Raw genomic sequence first — 17,440 nt, 5'->3', positions numbered from 1 at the left:
CCTTTTAACTAGTAAAAAAAAAAAAAAAAAAGCCATATTGGTTTTTCTTAAAGCATTTTCCAAATATTTTTACTATAAAATAAGTAAGAGAGAAAAGTTTCCAAATTGCACAAGTCCACAGCTCCCTGAAAGCGCACTGAAAACTATGCAGAATAATTTTGATTAGGCTGGATGACTGTGCCAGGCTCCAAACAAGTGGTTATTCTGTTGTGACATCTGCCAAGCAATGTGTCCATTGTGCTCTGGAATTTAATTCATTTTAAATGACTCCATCCAAATGATAAAACATGAGATGTGCTACACTCCAGGGGTAAAATACAATGATTGTTTTTAGTGTGACCATAACTGTTAGCTGGGAAGCAATACAGCCTGTTCTAATTAGGCCCTGATTATTGTCTCCTGGAAAACAGCTAGTTCAAGAAATGTGAGTGAAATCCTGTTAAGTGGAAGGATTGGCATAAACAATCTTGCTTACTCTGGTGTGACTACAAACGCTGGCAGAGCCACATGCCAAGGCTTCCCAGAAAGTACAGCAAGAGTCTTCAGAAGAGAAACTATTTCAAAACTGAAAGATGCTTGGGATACTTACTGTAGGATACAGTTTAATACGTGTACCAGTGTAATCAATAAATTATCTTACTGATCTAGGACTTCTGTGCAAATGCCCCCAAATCCAAAATATTATAACTGCCTGTCTAAAAAGTACTGTGAAAGTTCCTAAGAGTTGTATGTGGTGGGGAACACTGCCTGGAAGCATGAATGATTAGGCACTAAAAGAAACAAAACAAAGCAAGTTGAACCTCAGGAGAAAATACACACACGTAAGAATTTATGTCTCCCATATGCCACGTATTTAATATAAGCTTTGGAAACAAGTTCAGATGAAATAAAAATCAAAGTTCTCAAAAGGTGAAAGATTAACTTAATCACTAAATCTTCCCTATTGACCCAAACATCAGTATGTTGTTTATTTCTATGCAAAAGTAGGCCTTCAAACTGCTTAAATGATATATGATACACAAACCAGTTTTCAAATAATACAGCCAGTCATCTTGCAATTTAAAAAAATTAGGTAAAAGATATTATAACACATTTCACACACACACACACACACACACACACACACACACACACACACACACACACACACACACACACACACCAATGACAAAATTTGGCCTCTCCTAAAATAGAAGACCATTAAGAACGGCCAGAAAGGAACACCGTGTCACCCCTCCCTACAATCCAGGTAGTTTCCTTTAATCCAATAGCAAATCTGGGCATATTTGAGAGGGGTGATTCTAACAGCCACGTTGAAATCCTGTGGAGAACCGTTCATGTCTACCCACTGGTGCCCGGAAAAGATGCCAATAATTTTTCGCTCCCACTTCTGCTGCTGTCTCTTCCACATCCTCACGTAGACCCCGGACCCGCTGGCCCCGGGCTGGGCGTCACACTGCTGGTACAGCAGGTCATAGGTCTCATCTTTGACATCACAGAAGCGGTATACCAAGTTGCCCGGTCGGTCATTGTCATAACCGGAGAAGTGGATTCTGCCCCCTGGCAGTTGCTTGGCGGGAGGGCTTACCCCGATCTTCATGAACTTTCTTTTGTGGGGTTTTTTGAGTTCCAGGAGGGCATAGTCATAATCCATGCCAATGTCATTGGCATTGCCCTTGATCCAACCCTTGGGCACATGGGTGCGCTTCACCCGGATCCACTGAAATTTCATCTTCTCGGGCACGGCTGAGCTCGAGTCGTTGGCCCTTCGACCACCATCTTTAAACTTGGGCTTCAGGAAGCCCACTCGCAGTTTCTGGGTTCCTTTCACGTAGGTTTTCCCATCGTGTATGCAGTGGGCAGCCGTGAGGACGTGCTTCTCCGCCACCAGGGTGCCGGTACAGCCTGTTGATAACTTCACCGATGTTGAGAACGGGTAGTTGAGCAGGAAGTCCTTCCCAAAAATGCTGAATCTGCTGTCGTAGCCATAAATCTGCCGCTTCCTTCGAGACTTTCCCGAAGACTCACCCTCACCACTTCTGAGGACATAGATGCCCACCTGTGTCTCGGTGCGGCTGCCGTTGGCATAGAGGGTTTCATAGGACAGGTACTGCTTGGCCTCTTCATAAGTGGGCAGTGGACTTCCCTTATGACACTGGGGGCCACACGAGGAGGACACTTCCAATTTGGCTTCGGCCCCAAAGTGTGGCTTGGCCAAGTTTAAGGTGGACTGGGGTAAGACCACGGGGAGGCGGTAGGCAGGCCAGGTGGGTTTCCAGTGGGCGCTGTAGGGGCTCACCTGCCCAACAGCACAGAGGAGGACGGAGAGGAGGAGAAGCCCTGGGGTCCCCGCCATGCTGAGCACCACCCTGCAGGAACAAAGACAAGCAGGTCAGGAGGGCAAGAGGCTGAGCTCTCCTTTGCTGGGGAGGCAGCCTGGGGGCATGCCTGTCATTGTTTTAACACTGTGAACCCTGCTCATTAATCGGGGGTGTGGAGAGGAATCCCTAGGTAATGGTCTCACTCACAACGCAAGGGCTTGACCTTGTTTGTTCCTGTGGCTGGGTGCCCAAAATGAAATTGGGTATTCATTCCCCTTGATGTTTAAGGTGTCCCTAAGGGCGGCCTGCTGCAGGGCAGGTGCATGGAGTCATTAATTCACAGATGAATTGCTTGACCAGCCCTGACATCCATACAATTTTGAGCCTTCTTTGTGCTTGATTCTATACTGTCATCCTCTCCTACCTTCCTGGTCCCCCTGCCTTTCTTTCCTTCCTTCCTCTCAATCTCATTATAGGATGTACTTCGAAAATGTTCAGAGTAACTTGCTCATCTCGAGGGTAAATTTAAATCACACAGTTTATTGAATGACTAAGGCATCAGGGAGGGATGGGTCCACAGCGTCACACTGACTGGGACTCTGATTGCTTTTAAATGGTGAGTGATTGAGAAGAGGGAATGAGACTTTTTTTGTTTTATTTGTTTTGCTTTGCTTTGAATTTAGAACAACTTTAACTATTATAAGTTTAGTTTCAGAGTAACCAGGTCTCTGACAAACCCAATATTCCTTCATCCTTTGGATTTTGTTGTACACTACCAGGGTCTTGTCAAAGATCTAAAGCTCTAATATTGCATCAAGTAACACACTGTGACTATTTCTATTCCTATTTCAAGTAACTATTGGTTACTTTTTCAGGTCTGTGCATCTGTGTTCCCAGCTAGTCTAAATGCCTTGAACTTGGGCCTATGCTAGCAACTCAACAAAGATTTATTGAATGGATAGTTTGTATTTATGAAGAGTGAATGAAGGAATGATTAGTGTGGCTCAAAAAAATATATATATTTTAAATTGGGGTATAGTTGCTTTACAATGTGGTGTTAGTTTCTACCGTACAGCAAAGTGAATCAGTTATACATATACATATATCCCCTCTTTTTTGGATTTCTTTCCCATTTAGGTCACCACAGAGCATTGAGTAGAGTTCCCTGTGCTATACAGTAGGCTCTCATTAGTTACCTATTTTATACATAGTATCAATAGTGTATATATGTCAATCCCAATCTCCCAATTCATCCCACCCCCCCTCCCCCTTGGTATCCATACGTTTGTTCTCTACGTCTGTGAAAAAGTATTTTGAATGATGCACGCTGAGTGCTAATGACATAGATGCGCATGGATGACGTGGTAGCTCAGAGAAAGGGTGTGGAATCCAGTGGTGGGGAGAAGAACACGGGAGGCATCCTGGGGGAGGTGATGCTTGAGATGGGTGTTAAAGCTGAACAGAAATTAGCTAAGAGAGTGAAGGGGACACTTAGAGGGAAAAACCGTCTATGCAAGGGCAAGGAGACAGGCAACAGTACAAGTCACTTCAGTAACACATTAAGCTCAGCAAGGGTGGAACAGAGGACATGGTGGAAGCAGCAGGCGAGAGCCACGTTATGCAGGGCTGTGTATACTAGATGAAGGAGTTTGGATTTTATCCTGAAAGGTATGTTTAAAGACCCAGAACAATCATCCCACTAGAGGAACAACAACAAAGATGATTGGAAGTACTCTTATAAATACTGAAGCATCAGTTGGCTCAGACTGGCTCCGAACCTTCTGTTCAAGAGAAGCTGAATAGCAGGTAGGTTAATTCATTCACAGTCAAGGACCCCAAAACAAGGACAAGGAGGGGTTAGGTCTTAAGAAGCTAGTGGGACATAGTGGGAGTGGGAGTCAGGAAGAAACTGTTTCACTCTTCTCACGCTTCCTCTTTGAGAATACAGAGCTGCTAGCAACTTCTGGGTGCCTTTTGCTTTCTTTTACATAAAACTGGAAAATCCCATTGATCTGATCTCGTCCAGCTGAGCACGCCAAGCCCCACTCCCAATATGCACACATCATGTTTTCCAGTATGTGCTTGCCCCACCTGCCTCTGGGGTCTGTTTGGCTTGACTCTTTCTGATTTCACTTCTGTCAAGTGCGTGGCTAGAAAAGAAAGAAATGAAGTCCTGGAAAAGCCAATTCCTTGGGACTTCCTGATTCCTTGAAACTGTTTCTCTCCATTTTTCCAAATAGGAAGGGTCCCTGGGCCCTTTGGCATGGAGGAAATATATCTAATTATTTCTCTAAATCCTTGAAATCATGGGGAGCATGTGTATGTGCACACAAGTGTTTGTGCTGATTGAGGGTACTGCCAGGACTAAAGGTTCTAAATGGATGACGGAGGGGATGCTAATGCAGGTAGAGCCCTCTTCCCTAAGGGGGACTTTGGGGGTGGGTTAGGTGTGGTGAGGACAACACTTCAGGAGACTTCAGGGGATGGTTCTCTCTGATTATTCCCATCTCCTAGCCGAGGACCCAGACCTTGGACATACCTAGGGCTTGGACAGCCTTTTCTCTGTATAAGTTGCTGTGTAGGTGACGAAATGCCCCCCCCACCAGAATCCCTGCCAAGTGTGATATGTACTAGGAGGAATCATGTATCTCCCACAGGGCTTCATCTTGGACCCCTACCTACCACCCCCTCCTCACTTTGACTGTAACATGGAGAACATTAATGCCTGTTAACACTGAGCAACAGATGTGTTAAGTAAGCCAAGTTTACTTCAGCTTATCTTTTTTTTCCTTATAAATTTATTTATTTATTTCTGGCTGCGTTGGGTCTTCGTTGCTGCCCGCGGGCTTTCTCTAGTCGCGGCGATCGGGGGGCTACTCTTTGTTATGGTGCACGGGCTTCTCATTGCGGTGGCTTCTCTTGCTGCAGAGCACGGGCTCTAGAACGTAGGCTCAGTAGTTGTGGTGCACGGGCTTAGTTGCTCCGCAGCACGTGGGATCTTCCCAGACCAGGGCTCGAACCCATGTCCCCTGCATTGGCAGGCAGATTCTTAACCACTGCGCCACCAGGGAAGCCCCCTAGATGGATTTTTAAAAGTGTATTTGAACTAGTTTCAGGCTCGTTCCTACCATTCTCTTCCCTGACACCCCAGCCAATAGACAATGTCAACGGTTGGACGAATGGATAAAGCTAAAGACACGTGCCATTGGCACAGTCCTACAGAGTGTGAATTCTTTACTGCCGTAAGTAATTTGCACTCTGTACTCCTAGGATCCAATTAACATACAAATTTCAGATTTAGGATTTCAAAAGGCATGTTCTAGTTGATAAGATGAGCATATTTTACTGTCATGTTCTTCCTGCCCCTTGAAAATATCTACAACTTATGATAATATATAAGATCATACTATCTCATCTCCTCCTCTCTCTCTCCCAAGAATATTTTGAAAACAGGAATACTTGGCAGCTTGGACCTCTGGATTCTGTGTGTTCTTTCTTAAGATAAGCTGAAGTAGGGACTTCCCTGGTGGTGCAGTGGTTAAGAATCTGCCTGCCAATGCAGGGGATGCGGGTTCGAGCCCTGGTCTGGGAAGATCCAACATGCCGCAGAGCAGCTAAGCCCGTGCGCCACAAGTACTGAGCCTGTGCTCTAGAGCCCATGTGCCACAAGTACTGAGCCTGCGTCTAGAGCCCGTGTGCCACAAGTACTGAGCCCGCGCGCCTAGAGCCTGTGCCCCGCAACAAGAGAAGCCACTGCAGTGAGAAGCCTGCGCACTGTAACGAAGGGTAGCCCCCGCTCCCTGCAACTAGAGAGAGCCCGTGTGCAGCAACGGAGACCCAACGCAACCAAAAATAAATAAATAAATAAATAACATTGTTAATGTACTAAAATTGCCAAAAAACCCCACATCCATCTAGGAACCTTGTCTTAATGAATCAACCCCCTCTCAGGCAAAATTGATTCTAATTTCACCTTTCCCAGTGCTTGCCCTGTATAGTAAAGGCCTGTTTAAAAAATGCTTTCCAAGGCCTTGAAGCATGCCTCATTTCACATGTGTCACCAGGGCATACCTTTTTGAAAAATGTCTGCCTTTCAAAAAGTAAACACTGTTTTTAGAAACCACTTAGTGGGTGTGGAGACACAGGAACAAGTCTTTTTCTGGGGTATGCGTGTTGGCTCTCACTGGCCACAGCTTCACTCCAGCCTCTCAACACACAGAATCGAATTTGTTCTTCAGCAAAATGAGGGCTGACTCTGCCAAGGGCCTCCCGGACCACTTACAGATCACAGGATGCTGTTAGAGGGCACTAAAGAGCCTACTGCAGACTATGGCTAGAATATTAAGACTCTAGACGAATACCATCTAATCTAATCCAGAGCCTTCACAACAGAAATTCTGGGCAGTCAACCAGTTTAGGAGAAGCCAGCCATCTATAAGTAAAACTGCTAAACCAACAGGGCAGGGTAAAGCTCTAATCCCTTAAAAATAAACTTTTCAGATACGTCAAAAACACTAATTCTCTTAGTTTGAAGCATCGCTTACAAGTTCCCTATATTATTATTTCAACTCTATTCATTATTTTGTGTGGTAAGACCTTATTCTGAGAACATTTTATATCTTCATTAAAGTTTCTAGGGTTTCCCTGGTGGTGCTGTAGTTAAGAATTTGCCTGTCAATGCAGGGGGCACGGGTTCGAGCTGTGGTCCGGGAAGATTCCACATGCCGTGGAGTAGCTAAGCCCGTGCACCACAACTACTGAAGTCCGCACGCCTGCAGTCCATGATCCACAACAAGAGAAGCCACCACAATGAGAAGCCCGCACACCTCAAAGAAGAGTAGCCCCCGCTCGCTGCAACTAGAGAAAGCCCACGCGTAGCAGCAAAGACCTAACACCGCCAAAAAGAAATAAATAAGTTAAATAAATTTAAAATCAATAAAGTTTCTATCTAACTCTGAAAGCTACAAAACTGTATTTAAAAAAAAACTTTAATTCAGATTTAGAAATTAATGCAGGTCAAATTATTCCAAATTGATTTGGTTTTTAAATACCTGATCAGAAATTGGAAGAGAAAGTTGTATGTTCTCAGGTCCCCACCTGGGTTTAAACTGACAACTGTATTAAAGTTACAAGCTTCATCAGTTACTCACTCCTTTACCGATTGTGTGTTTAGGGTGATTTAGAAATTGTTATGAACAATGATCTCTTAGTCTTCTAGCTCTGGTCTTTCCAGGTCCAAGATTCTCTCATTTTATAATTTTCCAGGGACACAAAAGGCCAGGTCAGGCATTATGTTGTTTATAGACAGCGTCTGCACTGTCATTTACTGCTCAGTAGCTTTTACTCAAAGAATTGTGGAAGGCGGAGGCACAAGGGGAAAGGAAAAGGAAAATTTATCATGCTCATCTCTTGCCTGTCTGGACGGCAAGGTTTCCCTTATCTGTTTGCAAAGGAAACAAAGGCCTCCAGCAGAGGGCAGCTTTCAAGAATGGAGTGGAGGATGGCTAGGTGAGAAAGCTCTTAGCAAAGTCTTGGGGTAGAGGTGGGGGGGGGGGACACACCCTACTTCAACTCAGGGCCTTTCCTAAGGCATTCACACCTTGCCCTGACCCCTTCCCCATTAATAAAACACCTTAAAATTAGGTTGGTGGCTTTGCATTAATTTCCCAATTCACCTGATACTAGGATAATTCCCCAGGAGACAATTATTGTTTCCATTTTTATACTCTTGGTAAGCCTTAGCTATGCCCATATAAGTTTATTTAAACATAAACACTCTAGGATGAAAACAGTCATAATCTCACTACTGGAAAAGTAACTAATGGGTCACATAATTTTTAATTCTCTCCTGCCTTTAAATGAATCATTTTATCCTTTTAGAACTGTCTGGAAAACTCACACCTTAAAAAAGGAATGAACATTTCCAAATCTTATCCTTATTATTAACCAACAAGGACCTACTGTATAGCACAGGGAACTCTGCTCAATATTATGTAACAACCTATATGGGAAAAGAATTTGAAAAAGAATGGATACATGCATATGTATAACTGAATCACTTTGCTGTACACTTGAAACTATCACAACATTGTTAATCGACTATACTCCAATATCAAATAAAAAGTTAAAAAATAAATGAATTAATTTAAAAAAATCTGGACAAAATAATTCAGGTCTACAACATTTCATTTCTAGGAATAAGCCTTTACTGGATAAGGAGTCCTTAGATACATAATTATCTTTTAAAGTTCCCAACTAAGTATTTTCATAAATCACTTCACCTAAATGACAAAGAATGGAAAATGAAGGTAAGCAAATATTTTCTCGCCATGCTTAGTAATATGGAAACAGTATTCCTTTTCCAGCTCTGTATATCTGACTCACAAGAGGGTTACACTTTCCATGTCCCAACACTCAACGTGAGCCGCTGTCCCTCTGTCCACTGTCTGAAAATATTTATACCTTATGAAGATGCTGCCACTTCATAAGCCCACTAATAACCTGACAGTGAAGGGACATTGCACATTAGCAGATGTGCAGACAACAATCACCGCTTGGAGACCGTGGCACTGAGATGGCTCTCTGCCAGTTCTACACCTTGAAAACTGCAACAACACAGGTCTCCTCAAGAGGGCAAGTGTTTGGGATAATGGTTTAACTCCTATAGCAAAGAAGTGCTGGCAGGGAAAATCTAATCCTCAGGATATAAGTTCTCTGTTGTCCAACATCTGAATTCCTGTGACCACTATAAACGGTAATGACAGGAAGAAACAGCAGGGAAGTTTGTGAGGATAAAAGTTTTGGACACCATCTGGAAGGATGGCCAAGGGTTTTTCCATGGACTCTCTGCCCAGAGATACTGAACAGTGAAACCATGCTAATTCCTAAAGCAAATAGCTAAAAATGAACAAAGCTCTGGGAATACTCTGCAGCCAGGCATGCTCTCATTTTCCTGAGGCACAGAACCTGTTAAAGGGAAACAAACCTAATCACATAATGGTTTAAGAATTACAGTCTTGTACAGGAAAGAAATGCAGGGTATTTACAAGCCCAGCTACCCTAAACATAATCTTGTGGTCAAACGAAGTTTAACTTCTTCTCTATCAGATTTTAGGCAAAATGAACTACCCTAGTGAGCCTGGGACAAACCTGGCAGCAGAACAAGAGCAGAGTATAAAACTGTCAATGGTGAGACCATGAGAAACGAATTCCCTGGAGTTGGGGGCGGGGGAGGGGAGTTAGGCATGAATAATGGCTGGTGGATTAAATCCTAAGGGATCTATGAGAAAAGATGTGCAGGAGAACCTGAGACTCTTAAACACTGCAGACAGGGGCCAGAAGTGTTCTCAGACCCACTAATGGGCACTTTGGCACTTATACTACAGACAGAAAATGCACCCACATTCACCATCTACCTGAATAAATTGTCAGTGTTACAAAAATGAGATCCATATTAGTTACCTTGGAAAAATGCTTCCTTTCCAGTTCAGGCAATGGAAAGGATGACGAGTTATCTCTTGACTTTAAGTGGCAAAAATACAAGTGAAACAATCTATTCAAATGCAGACGGTGTACATATGATCACAAACACTTTCACAAGTACAGACAGTGGCTTTCGTGGCAGTTCCTAAGTTCCTTTTGCCCACTCCACCTCCAATCCACTCCTGTCTGACAGACTTCTTAAGAGATGCAGTTATAAGGTCTATTTTAAATGCCTCTTATGCACAGGTATGATTCTGAAACAAGTGCAATAAATAGCCTGATATTAATTTGGAATTCAGCTTTTGGCCACAGCTGACTTCAAACCATAAATTCAACTCCTTACCACAGGGCCTCGTCAAAACGATTCTGGCATTGGCCTACCTGCTCCTAAGGATGGCAGAGGGACCCCTCAAGTTCAGTTTCAGAAGCTAAGAGAAGGCAACCCTGAGCCAACACTGATCCTGAACAACCAGGAGCTTTCCATCAGCCAGGGGCTGTTTCTGAAGTCTCATGGATGTCACCCAAAAGGGAATTAAACAAACAGGCTTTTTATCAGCCGCTTTCTCATGAGATGTTCGAAAGCAAACCTAATTTGTATTCCGGAGGGGAGTGGTAGTTTTCCTTCATCTAAATAATTTTTCTCCCTCCTCTTTTAAAACATTTTTGAAACTTTTTTCAAACTGTTTTTTTAAACGTTAACTAGTGATGAATGTCCACAGGCTCAGGAAGAAATATTTGCTTCCAGCAACTGTTGATAGTTCACGGACAGTAGTTTCTAGGGATGCGCAGGGTTATCAATCAAGGCACCAGAGAAAAGAGCCTCTTTGCTGCAGTCTCCTTGCTTGCTAAGGTTTGTTCACAATCACATGCCCAGGATTTAAAAATTAATGTTCAGATCTTGTTGGAATACGTATGTGCAAAACTCAAGGGAAAAGTGAGGGTATGCGTGTGTGTGTGTCTGTGTGTGCACGTAAGAGGCGCCGGTGTTGTCATCTTCCAGCCGGAGGACAGCGTGCCCAGAGCGGGCTCTTTCTTTACTCCCACCCAGCATCCGAGATGGTAGTTGCAAAACTTTCCTTCCCTACCCGATCCACGGGTGACACTGCGTGATCCAAATGCCCTGCAGCTCCTGAGTCTCCGCGGAGCTCCCCCAGGCCGCCGGTCGCACCCCTCGAGCCCCGAGGGTAGCCGAGGCGAGGTCTCCGGTGCCGTCCCCCCAGCCACGCAGCCCGCGGTCCCCCCGCCTCGCGCCCACCGGCCCTTTGTTCCACGGCCCCCGCCGGGCCGGCGCCCTCACTCACCCGCGCCGGGTCGCCCGCCCGGACCCCGGCTCGCCGTGCCGCTCAGACAGGTGTGGGGGCCGGGTGGGCGCGCGCAGCTCCCATGCCGGCTTGGCGGCGCGACTGAGTGCTAGCGGGCGGGCGGGCAAGCAGTGCCGGCGGCTGCCGGGTCCGCCCCCCGCGCCTCCGGAGCCCGCCCGCCCCGCCTGCGCTCTCGGGGAAGCCGCTCGGCCGCCACCCGCCCGCCCCCCCCGCCCCCCCCCGCCCCCCCCGCCCCCCCCCGCCCCCCCCCGCCCCCCGCCCGCGGCCCGCGCCCCCGCCCCTCGCCGCCCGCAACCGGTCCGAGCCGGGCGCGCAGCCGGGAGGACGCGCGGCCTTGCGGCCCCGCGCAGGTGGCCCGGCGCAGCTCGCCTGTCCCGGCCTCTCCGTGCCAGCCCGCGCCGGCTCTCGGGGAAGGGCCCGCCCTGGTCGGGGACCCGCGCAACCCTTTCTGAGTGAGCCTGGGGCCTTCGCTGCCTGCGGTCCGCCGCCTGCTTGCAAAGACCAGGGGCCCCTAAAGTCGACAGCCGCGATCTGGGGCCGCGGGCCACACCTGGTGCGCGAAGAGCCCCTCCGCCAAGTTTGAAGAGTTGGAGAGAAACCTGTGCGCTTCCCACCCCACATGCGCTTTGAGAGTTTTCAAAGTTTTGAGGTGATGCCCGAGTTCCTTCCCCCTTCACCCAGTCTCTCGGGGGCCTCAAAGGGGCGGAAACCCGCGATCCGGTGGCAGGACCGCCAATGCTTTGCATCCCCTGCAGTAGCGCCCAGTGCGGTGCTTGGGGCCCGGAGCAGGGCAGGGGCTTGGCAGCTTCCAGTAACCGGCTGGGTAGGGAGCCCACAGGCCTCAGCTCTCTCTATCCGGGCACCAGCGGGTGGAGCCACCTCCTCACCCAGTGGGCAAGCGGCCCACAGAACGGGCAAAGAAGGTACAGATTACCCCTCTTTGACAGGTAAGGCAGGGGAGGAGGTTTTTCAGGGCTTAATGACTTGCCCCAATGCACTGAGGCCGCATTTTTTTTCTGTGAAGCCCTTTAGCCTGCCCGTCTCCCACCAAAGTCTGCTCTCAAAAAGAGAGGACTTAACAGGCTGTTTCACACCAACGTGTTAATGACAGACCAAGGTGCTTGTGTTTGCCACCGATTTTAAATAGGAAAGCCCCAACACGTGTCACTCTGTGGTGATTCTCAAATACGAGGGCACTATTTTAAGGGCAAAATTTTCTTAAACCAACCCACTCCTGGCGTAAATTATTTTCTTTTAAAACGTTGCATTACTATAAACATAAAATGAGATATAAACTTGTGTCATAGCTTTTGAACAACTCTGGAATAAAACCAAAACAAATTTATAAGTTAAATATAAAATTCTCCTCCCAGAGCTGTAAAATTTAAATTACTAATGTTTACTCAACTACTACTAGCAACTTGTGGTACTGACTGCCCAGGTGTGAGTACATTTGAGCTCTGCGTGGCTCTGCAACTCTTATGGTGTGGGAAGGGCCCTGTATTGACTCGATTTTCTCATCTCTTTCCTCCCTTCCAGGTACCACACCTCCTCTGCTCACACTCTATATTATTGTAATAGTTGGCTTTCATTTGACTCTGATACATAATTAGAGATTAAATTTGTGCTGTTCCTTTCTTATTAACATAACGAGTAAAGTGGTAAGTGTTGGTGGCAAGGCATAGCTCACACAGGCACTGAGACCACAAGGCAGTACTTGGTATCAGATGGTTATCCCAATGATCCAGAATGTGTTCATATTCATTTTTTTAATCATAACTATGAAAAAAATAAATTTTGGCTCTCCAGCTTCCATTTGGAGAAACACCATTGAAAGTCAAATACCTAACTTAATAGAGAAGGCGGGGTTGGAATTAGAAGGAGGGGAAGAAGGGAGAGACTTCCCAAAGCACCTATTACATGCAAAGCATTGTGTTAGGCACCAAAATAAAGAGATGGCCACAGGAAGACAGTCCAGCAACATAATTAAGAGTATGCCAGTGGCATTCAACTATGTGAGTACTCTGTGAGTACTCCAGGCTCTGCCTCTTATTAGTTGTGTAGCCTTTGGCTTGACCTTTCTGTGCCTCAGTTTTCTCCTCAGTAAAATGATGACTACTTCATAGCAATGTTTGAAGAATTGAATGAATTAATACACATAAAACGCTTAGCACATGGCCCGACACACAGTAGGCCCTTAATAAATATTAGCTGTTGTTACATCTGTTATGTAAAAAGAACGTGCCTTCTCTCTGCTTTGGAGCACCATCCTTCAGGAGCACCTCAACCTACTTTGACATTCATTGCTCATTTGTCCTGGTGGTTTCTGAAATTAGTGTCACCAATTTAGGGAAGTAGAATCTTGGAGAACAAGATGATTTTATTCCCATCATTTGGAGAGAGCAACTGAAGCACAGAAGGACCCCCTGTGCCCTCTCCTAGCTCCACTCACAGAGCCAGCCTCAGGCCTATTGCCCCCTACCCAGACAGGAGCTCCAACTACAGATGACCTGTGGAACGGTGGGTTTGAACAAGCTCCACCCACTCCTCTTGTTTCCTGGAGCTGTCAGTAGTAAAACGAGAGGATGCTACCTGGCTCAAAGGTTGTCACTGCGATGGCCATAAGGACAGCAACAACAACGGATCTGTAGAGAACTTTGACGCCAAAGAGAAATGCCCTGTGTAGCAGGAGTCCTCATGCTGAGCCTAGATATTTGCTATTTTTTTTGTATTTGCCCCACTCCGCTACCTGAAAAAAAAACAAAACAACCACCTGATAAACCAGAACCCTCACTGCTTAAGAACTCAATTCAACTCTATAATCGTAATTCTCAAACACTTTTCATGAGGATGGCACCTGAGTTCTTAAAAACGCATTCAGGGCAAGGCCCACGCATTTAGCGAGTGCTCACTCTGTATAAGGTACAGGGGCTGTGAGAAAGAAAGCAGATATCCCTCATCTCAAGGAATTTATGCTTTGGATAGAAACGAAACAATCAAATACAGGAGAAAGTGAGATGTAGGCTGGATCAGGCTACAGCTAGAGAGCATGGAAGGGGGAATTATTAATTCCCACTCCGGCAGGTGCTAAAGTCTCCCATGAGGTGGTAGAATTTGAGCTGCAACTCAGAGGATGAAGACTTGAGCAAAGCTTCAACAGACATCTCATTGGGTTCCTCCACTGTATAAATGAGGGCAATCTGGGGGTGAATGAAGAGGGCAGAACTAGGATGGGATTGTAATAATTATAGCTATGTTTGTTGAATGCATATTATGTGCCAGGTAGTGTGGAATATACTTTATTACATGTGAGACTGAGGTTCAGAGTGGTTAAATGGGTTACCCAGTGCTGTACCACTAAGGAACGTGGCTGTGAGTTCTGCCCAGTCTGTCCTACTCTTTCAGCAGGCTCCGCTGTGTTACATTGCTTCCCAGACCTGCCTTTTCTTGTGCTAACGATCAGGAGGTTGAATCAGTGGCTGCTGTTGCTTGAGCTCCAAATATCCTTTTGATTCTATCTTGCTTTTGTTCCAGTTATGCAATCACTTAGTAATGACCTGTTACATGGCCTCAGTGCAGGAGACAAGATGGGACTGAAAGATAATTAGAAACCTAGGGTGTGGCAGGGAGGGGGAAGACCCAACGCCAACTCTATAAACTGCTAAACTCAATGTTAGTGCTGATTTTCTTTTAACTGAAGTATAGTTGATTTACAACGTTGTGTTAGTTTCAGGTGTTCAGCGCAGTGTTCAGTAATACATATATATCTATACTTTTTCAGATTCTTTTCCATTATGGGTTATTACAGGATACTGAGTATAGTTTCCTGTGCTACACAGTAGGACCTTGTTGTTTATCTATTTTATATATTAAATATAGTAGCGTGTATATGTTAATCCCAAACTCCTAATTTATCCCTCCCCTTAGTGCTTATGTTTCACGAGGCCGAGATCCGCGTGCAGCTTCAACAATTTGCCAGTTTGAAAGGTATCAATGAGGATTATTTCTAAGGAGATAAATTTACATATTTAAAAATCCTTTCCATCTGGTTTCTTATTTCTGTGGTGATAATATGGCTCTAGGAGTTCACTCAGTAAGTGGAGGTTTCTAGCTCCGTGTAGTGAGTGAAAAGAGAAATGGAGTGAGAGACAACACAGGGTTGGGAGTGAGGCATTCTCAACCTGTCCGGGTGACTTTGGATAAATCACCTCACTTAACCTGGATTTCTCATCTGTAAAAAGAGAGCCTAGATGACCTGCTCTTACAGTCTTTGAGTCTACAACATTGTAATTCTTACGGAAGGATGATCCACATATATTTTGATCTTTGGGCACCCAGCATGTGGTCCTAGGGTAGCAAAGCATGTGGAACTCTGGAGTCTGACTGGCTTGGACTCAATTTAGAATTCATTTAGTTGCTGGGTGATCCTGGGCAAGTTATGTGACTTTCTGCGCCTCACTTTTCTCTTCTGTACAATGGAGCTTATTTCAGGCTGTTGTAAGGACTCAGTGAGATAATCAGTACAAAACACATAGTACAGGGCCAGCACAAAATAAATTCTGAATTGGTATTACCTATTGTTATTATCATTATTACTACTGTTTCTCTAAGTGCTTAATAAATGTTTTTAAATTTGTTGAATGAGTGAATGAATCAATCAAATTGTTATAGTATCAATGCTAAAAAGTTTAATCCAGGCTTTCCAAGAAAAAAACTATCTTAAGACTTTTGTTTAACCCCAAGTCTTTTGTCATAGGTTTGGTTTGTAGGCAACAAAGAGTTTTCTAGTCTAGTCATCCCTTGGTATCCATGGAGGATTGGTTCCAGGACCGATGCCAGATACCAAAGTCCAAGGATGCTCAGTTTCCTTATGGCATAGTATTTGCATATAACCTACAAACATCCTCCATATACTTTAAATCACCTCTAGGTTACTTATAATACCTAGTATAGTATAAATGCTATGTAAATAGTTGCTGGTGTGGCATTCAAGTTTTGCTTTTTGGAACTTTATGGATTTTTTTTTCCAAATAGTTTTTGATCCATGGTTAGGTGAATCTTTGGAGCACATGGATACAGAGGGCTGCCTGTACTGAATTTAGGAAGCGTTACAGATTGAAATGGGAGCCAGGGTTAGATTTTTGTCTCCTCTTCCAATCTCCCTATGGCATCATCAGTTCATTTATTCAACAAACGTCTACTGAAGGGTAACAATGTCCGGTCTATATATTTGTCAGTGTTTTAAGGGCAAAACCAGATTTTTGTCTCATGATGGTGGGATTTAAAACCTTGCATGGTGAAAAAATAAAACCACAACAAACTCCTATAATTTATAAAAAAAGAAAAAGCTAACAAAAAGAGCCACTAAAAATCATCTTTATAGCACTTAATAAAACAAAATAAATATATTTGTATTGCACTTAAAACTTTAAAAAAAATTCCTGTTTTTGTTACGTATAGATTACGCATTTTTAAGTATTTGGAAATATAAGTAATCAGTACACTATGAATATAAATATGTAAAGTTATATAAAACCTTAAAATATAAAGTAGTTGTAGAGTTAAATTGTCACATTGGTACATATGGTAACCTAAAAAGAAAAAAAACAAAAAAAAAGCTGTTCAAAAAAACAAAAACAAAAAAAAGGCAAAGGAAAGCTTTATTCTAATCCTACATATAGCAATCTAAAATTATTAGGAAGAAAAACAGGCTTTGGCAATTTCCTGTATACCGTGGGCAGTGTTCTAGACTGAAAAATTAGAAACATTTTGAAATAACTGTGTGTTTCTCATTTTCTCTGTTCAAATTCAGAAAGTCTCCGGAGGCCAGTGCTGGACTTCTCTGATATACTGTAACTTGCATACTGGATCTCATGATCAAGAACGAAAGAGAAAAAAGATTTTTTTTTCTTCCTTTAAGTCAAGGAGAAGCAGCAGAGCTGCTGGCCTTGAAATAGACTTTAAAAACCTTTTGATATTCTCTTTACATTTACGTTATTAAAATTTCTTCCAAATCTCTATAACTTTAAAAGGCATTTTTGGAAAATCCTTTCGTTTTTAATTTATGTTCATATTTATCCATATATATTGAATTCTTTCTTTTCTGTCTTATAAGGAGTAATCTTTTATGCAGTTAAGTATGGGGTCTGGATATTCAAATTCAGTGTCTTTTCGTGAGGTTTCTCCTTTTTCCTGGCAAATTCTACTCATCCTTTAAGCTTAAACATCAGCTCTTTTCTGAAGGCTTCCAAACCCTTCATTGCTAGATAAGGAGTTCATTCTCTGTTTTCAGAGAATTGTATTGAAATTATAGCT

General features: G+C 44.2%; 1 protein-coding gene across 1 annotated transcript; it reads right to left on the bottom strand.

Annotated features, from left to right (window-relative positions):
- Positions 1-252: 252 nt before the first annotated feature.
- On the bottom strand, positions 253-11,273 carry PRSS23 (serine protease 23). Its single transcript, XM_030835863.3, has 2 exons — positions 11,105-11,273; positions 253-2,369 (listed from the first exon to the last, which is right to left on the bottom strand). Exon 2 carries the CDS (start codon positions 2,354-2,356, stop codon positions 1,229-1,231), a length of 1,128 nt encoding a protein of 375 aa, XP_030691723.1. The 5' UTR covers positions 2,357-2,369; positions 11,105-11,273; the 3' UTR covers positions 253-1,228.
- Positions 11,274-17,440: the final 6,167 nt, after the last annotated feature.

This window comes from Globicephala melas, chromosome 8 (genome assembly GCF_963455315.2).
Source record: "Globicephala melas chromosome 8, mGloMel1.2, whole genome shotgun sequence".
NCBI lineage: Eukaryota > Metazoa > Chordata > Mammalia > Artiodactyla > Delphinidae > Globicephala > Globicephala melas.
Note: the sequence above shows the minus strand (reverse complement) of the source record. Positions and strands in the feature narration are given on the sequence as shown.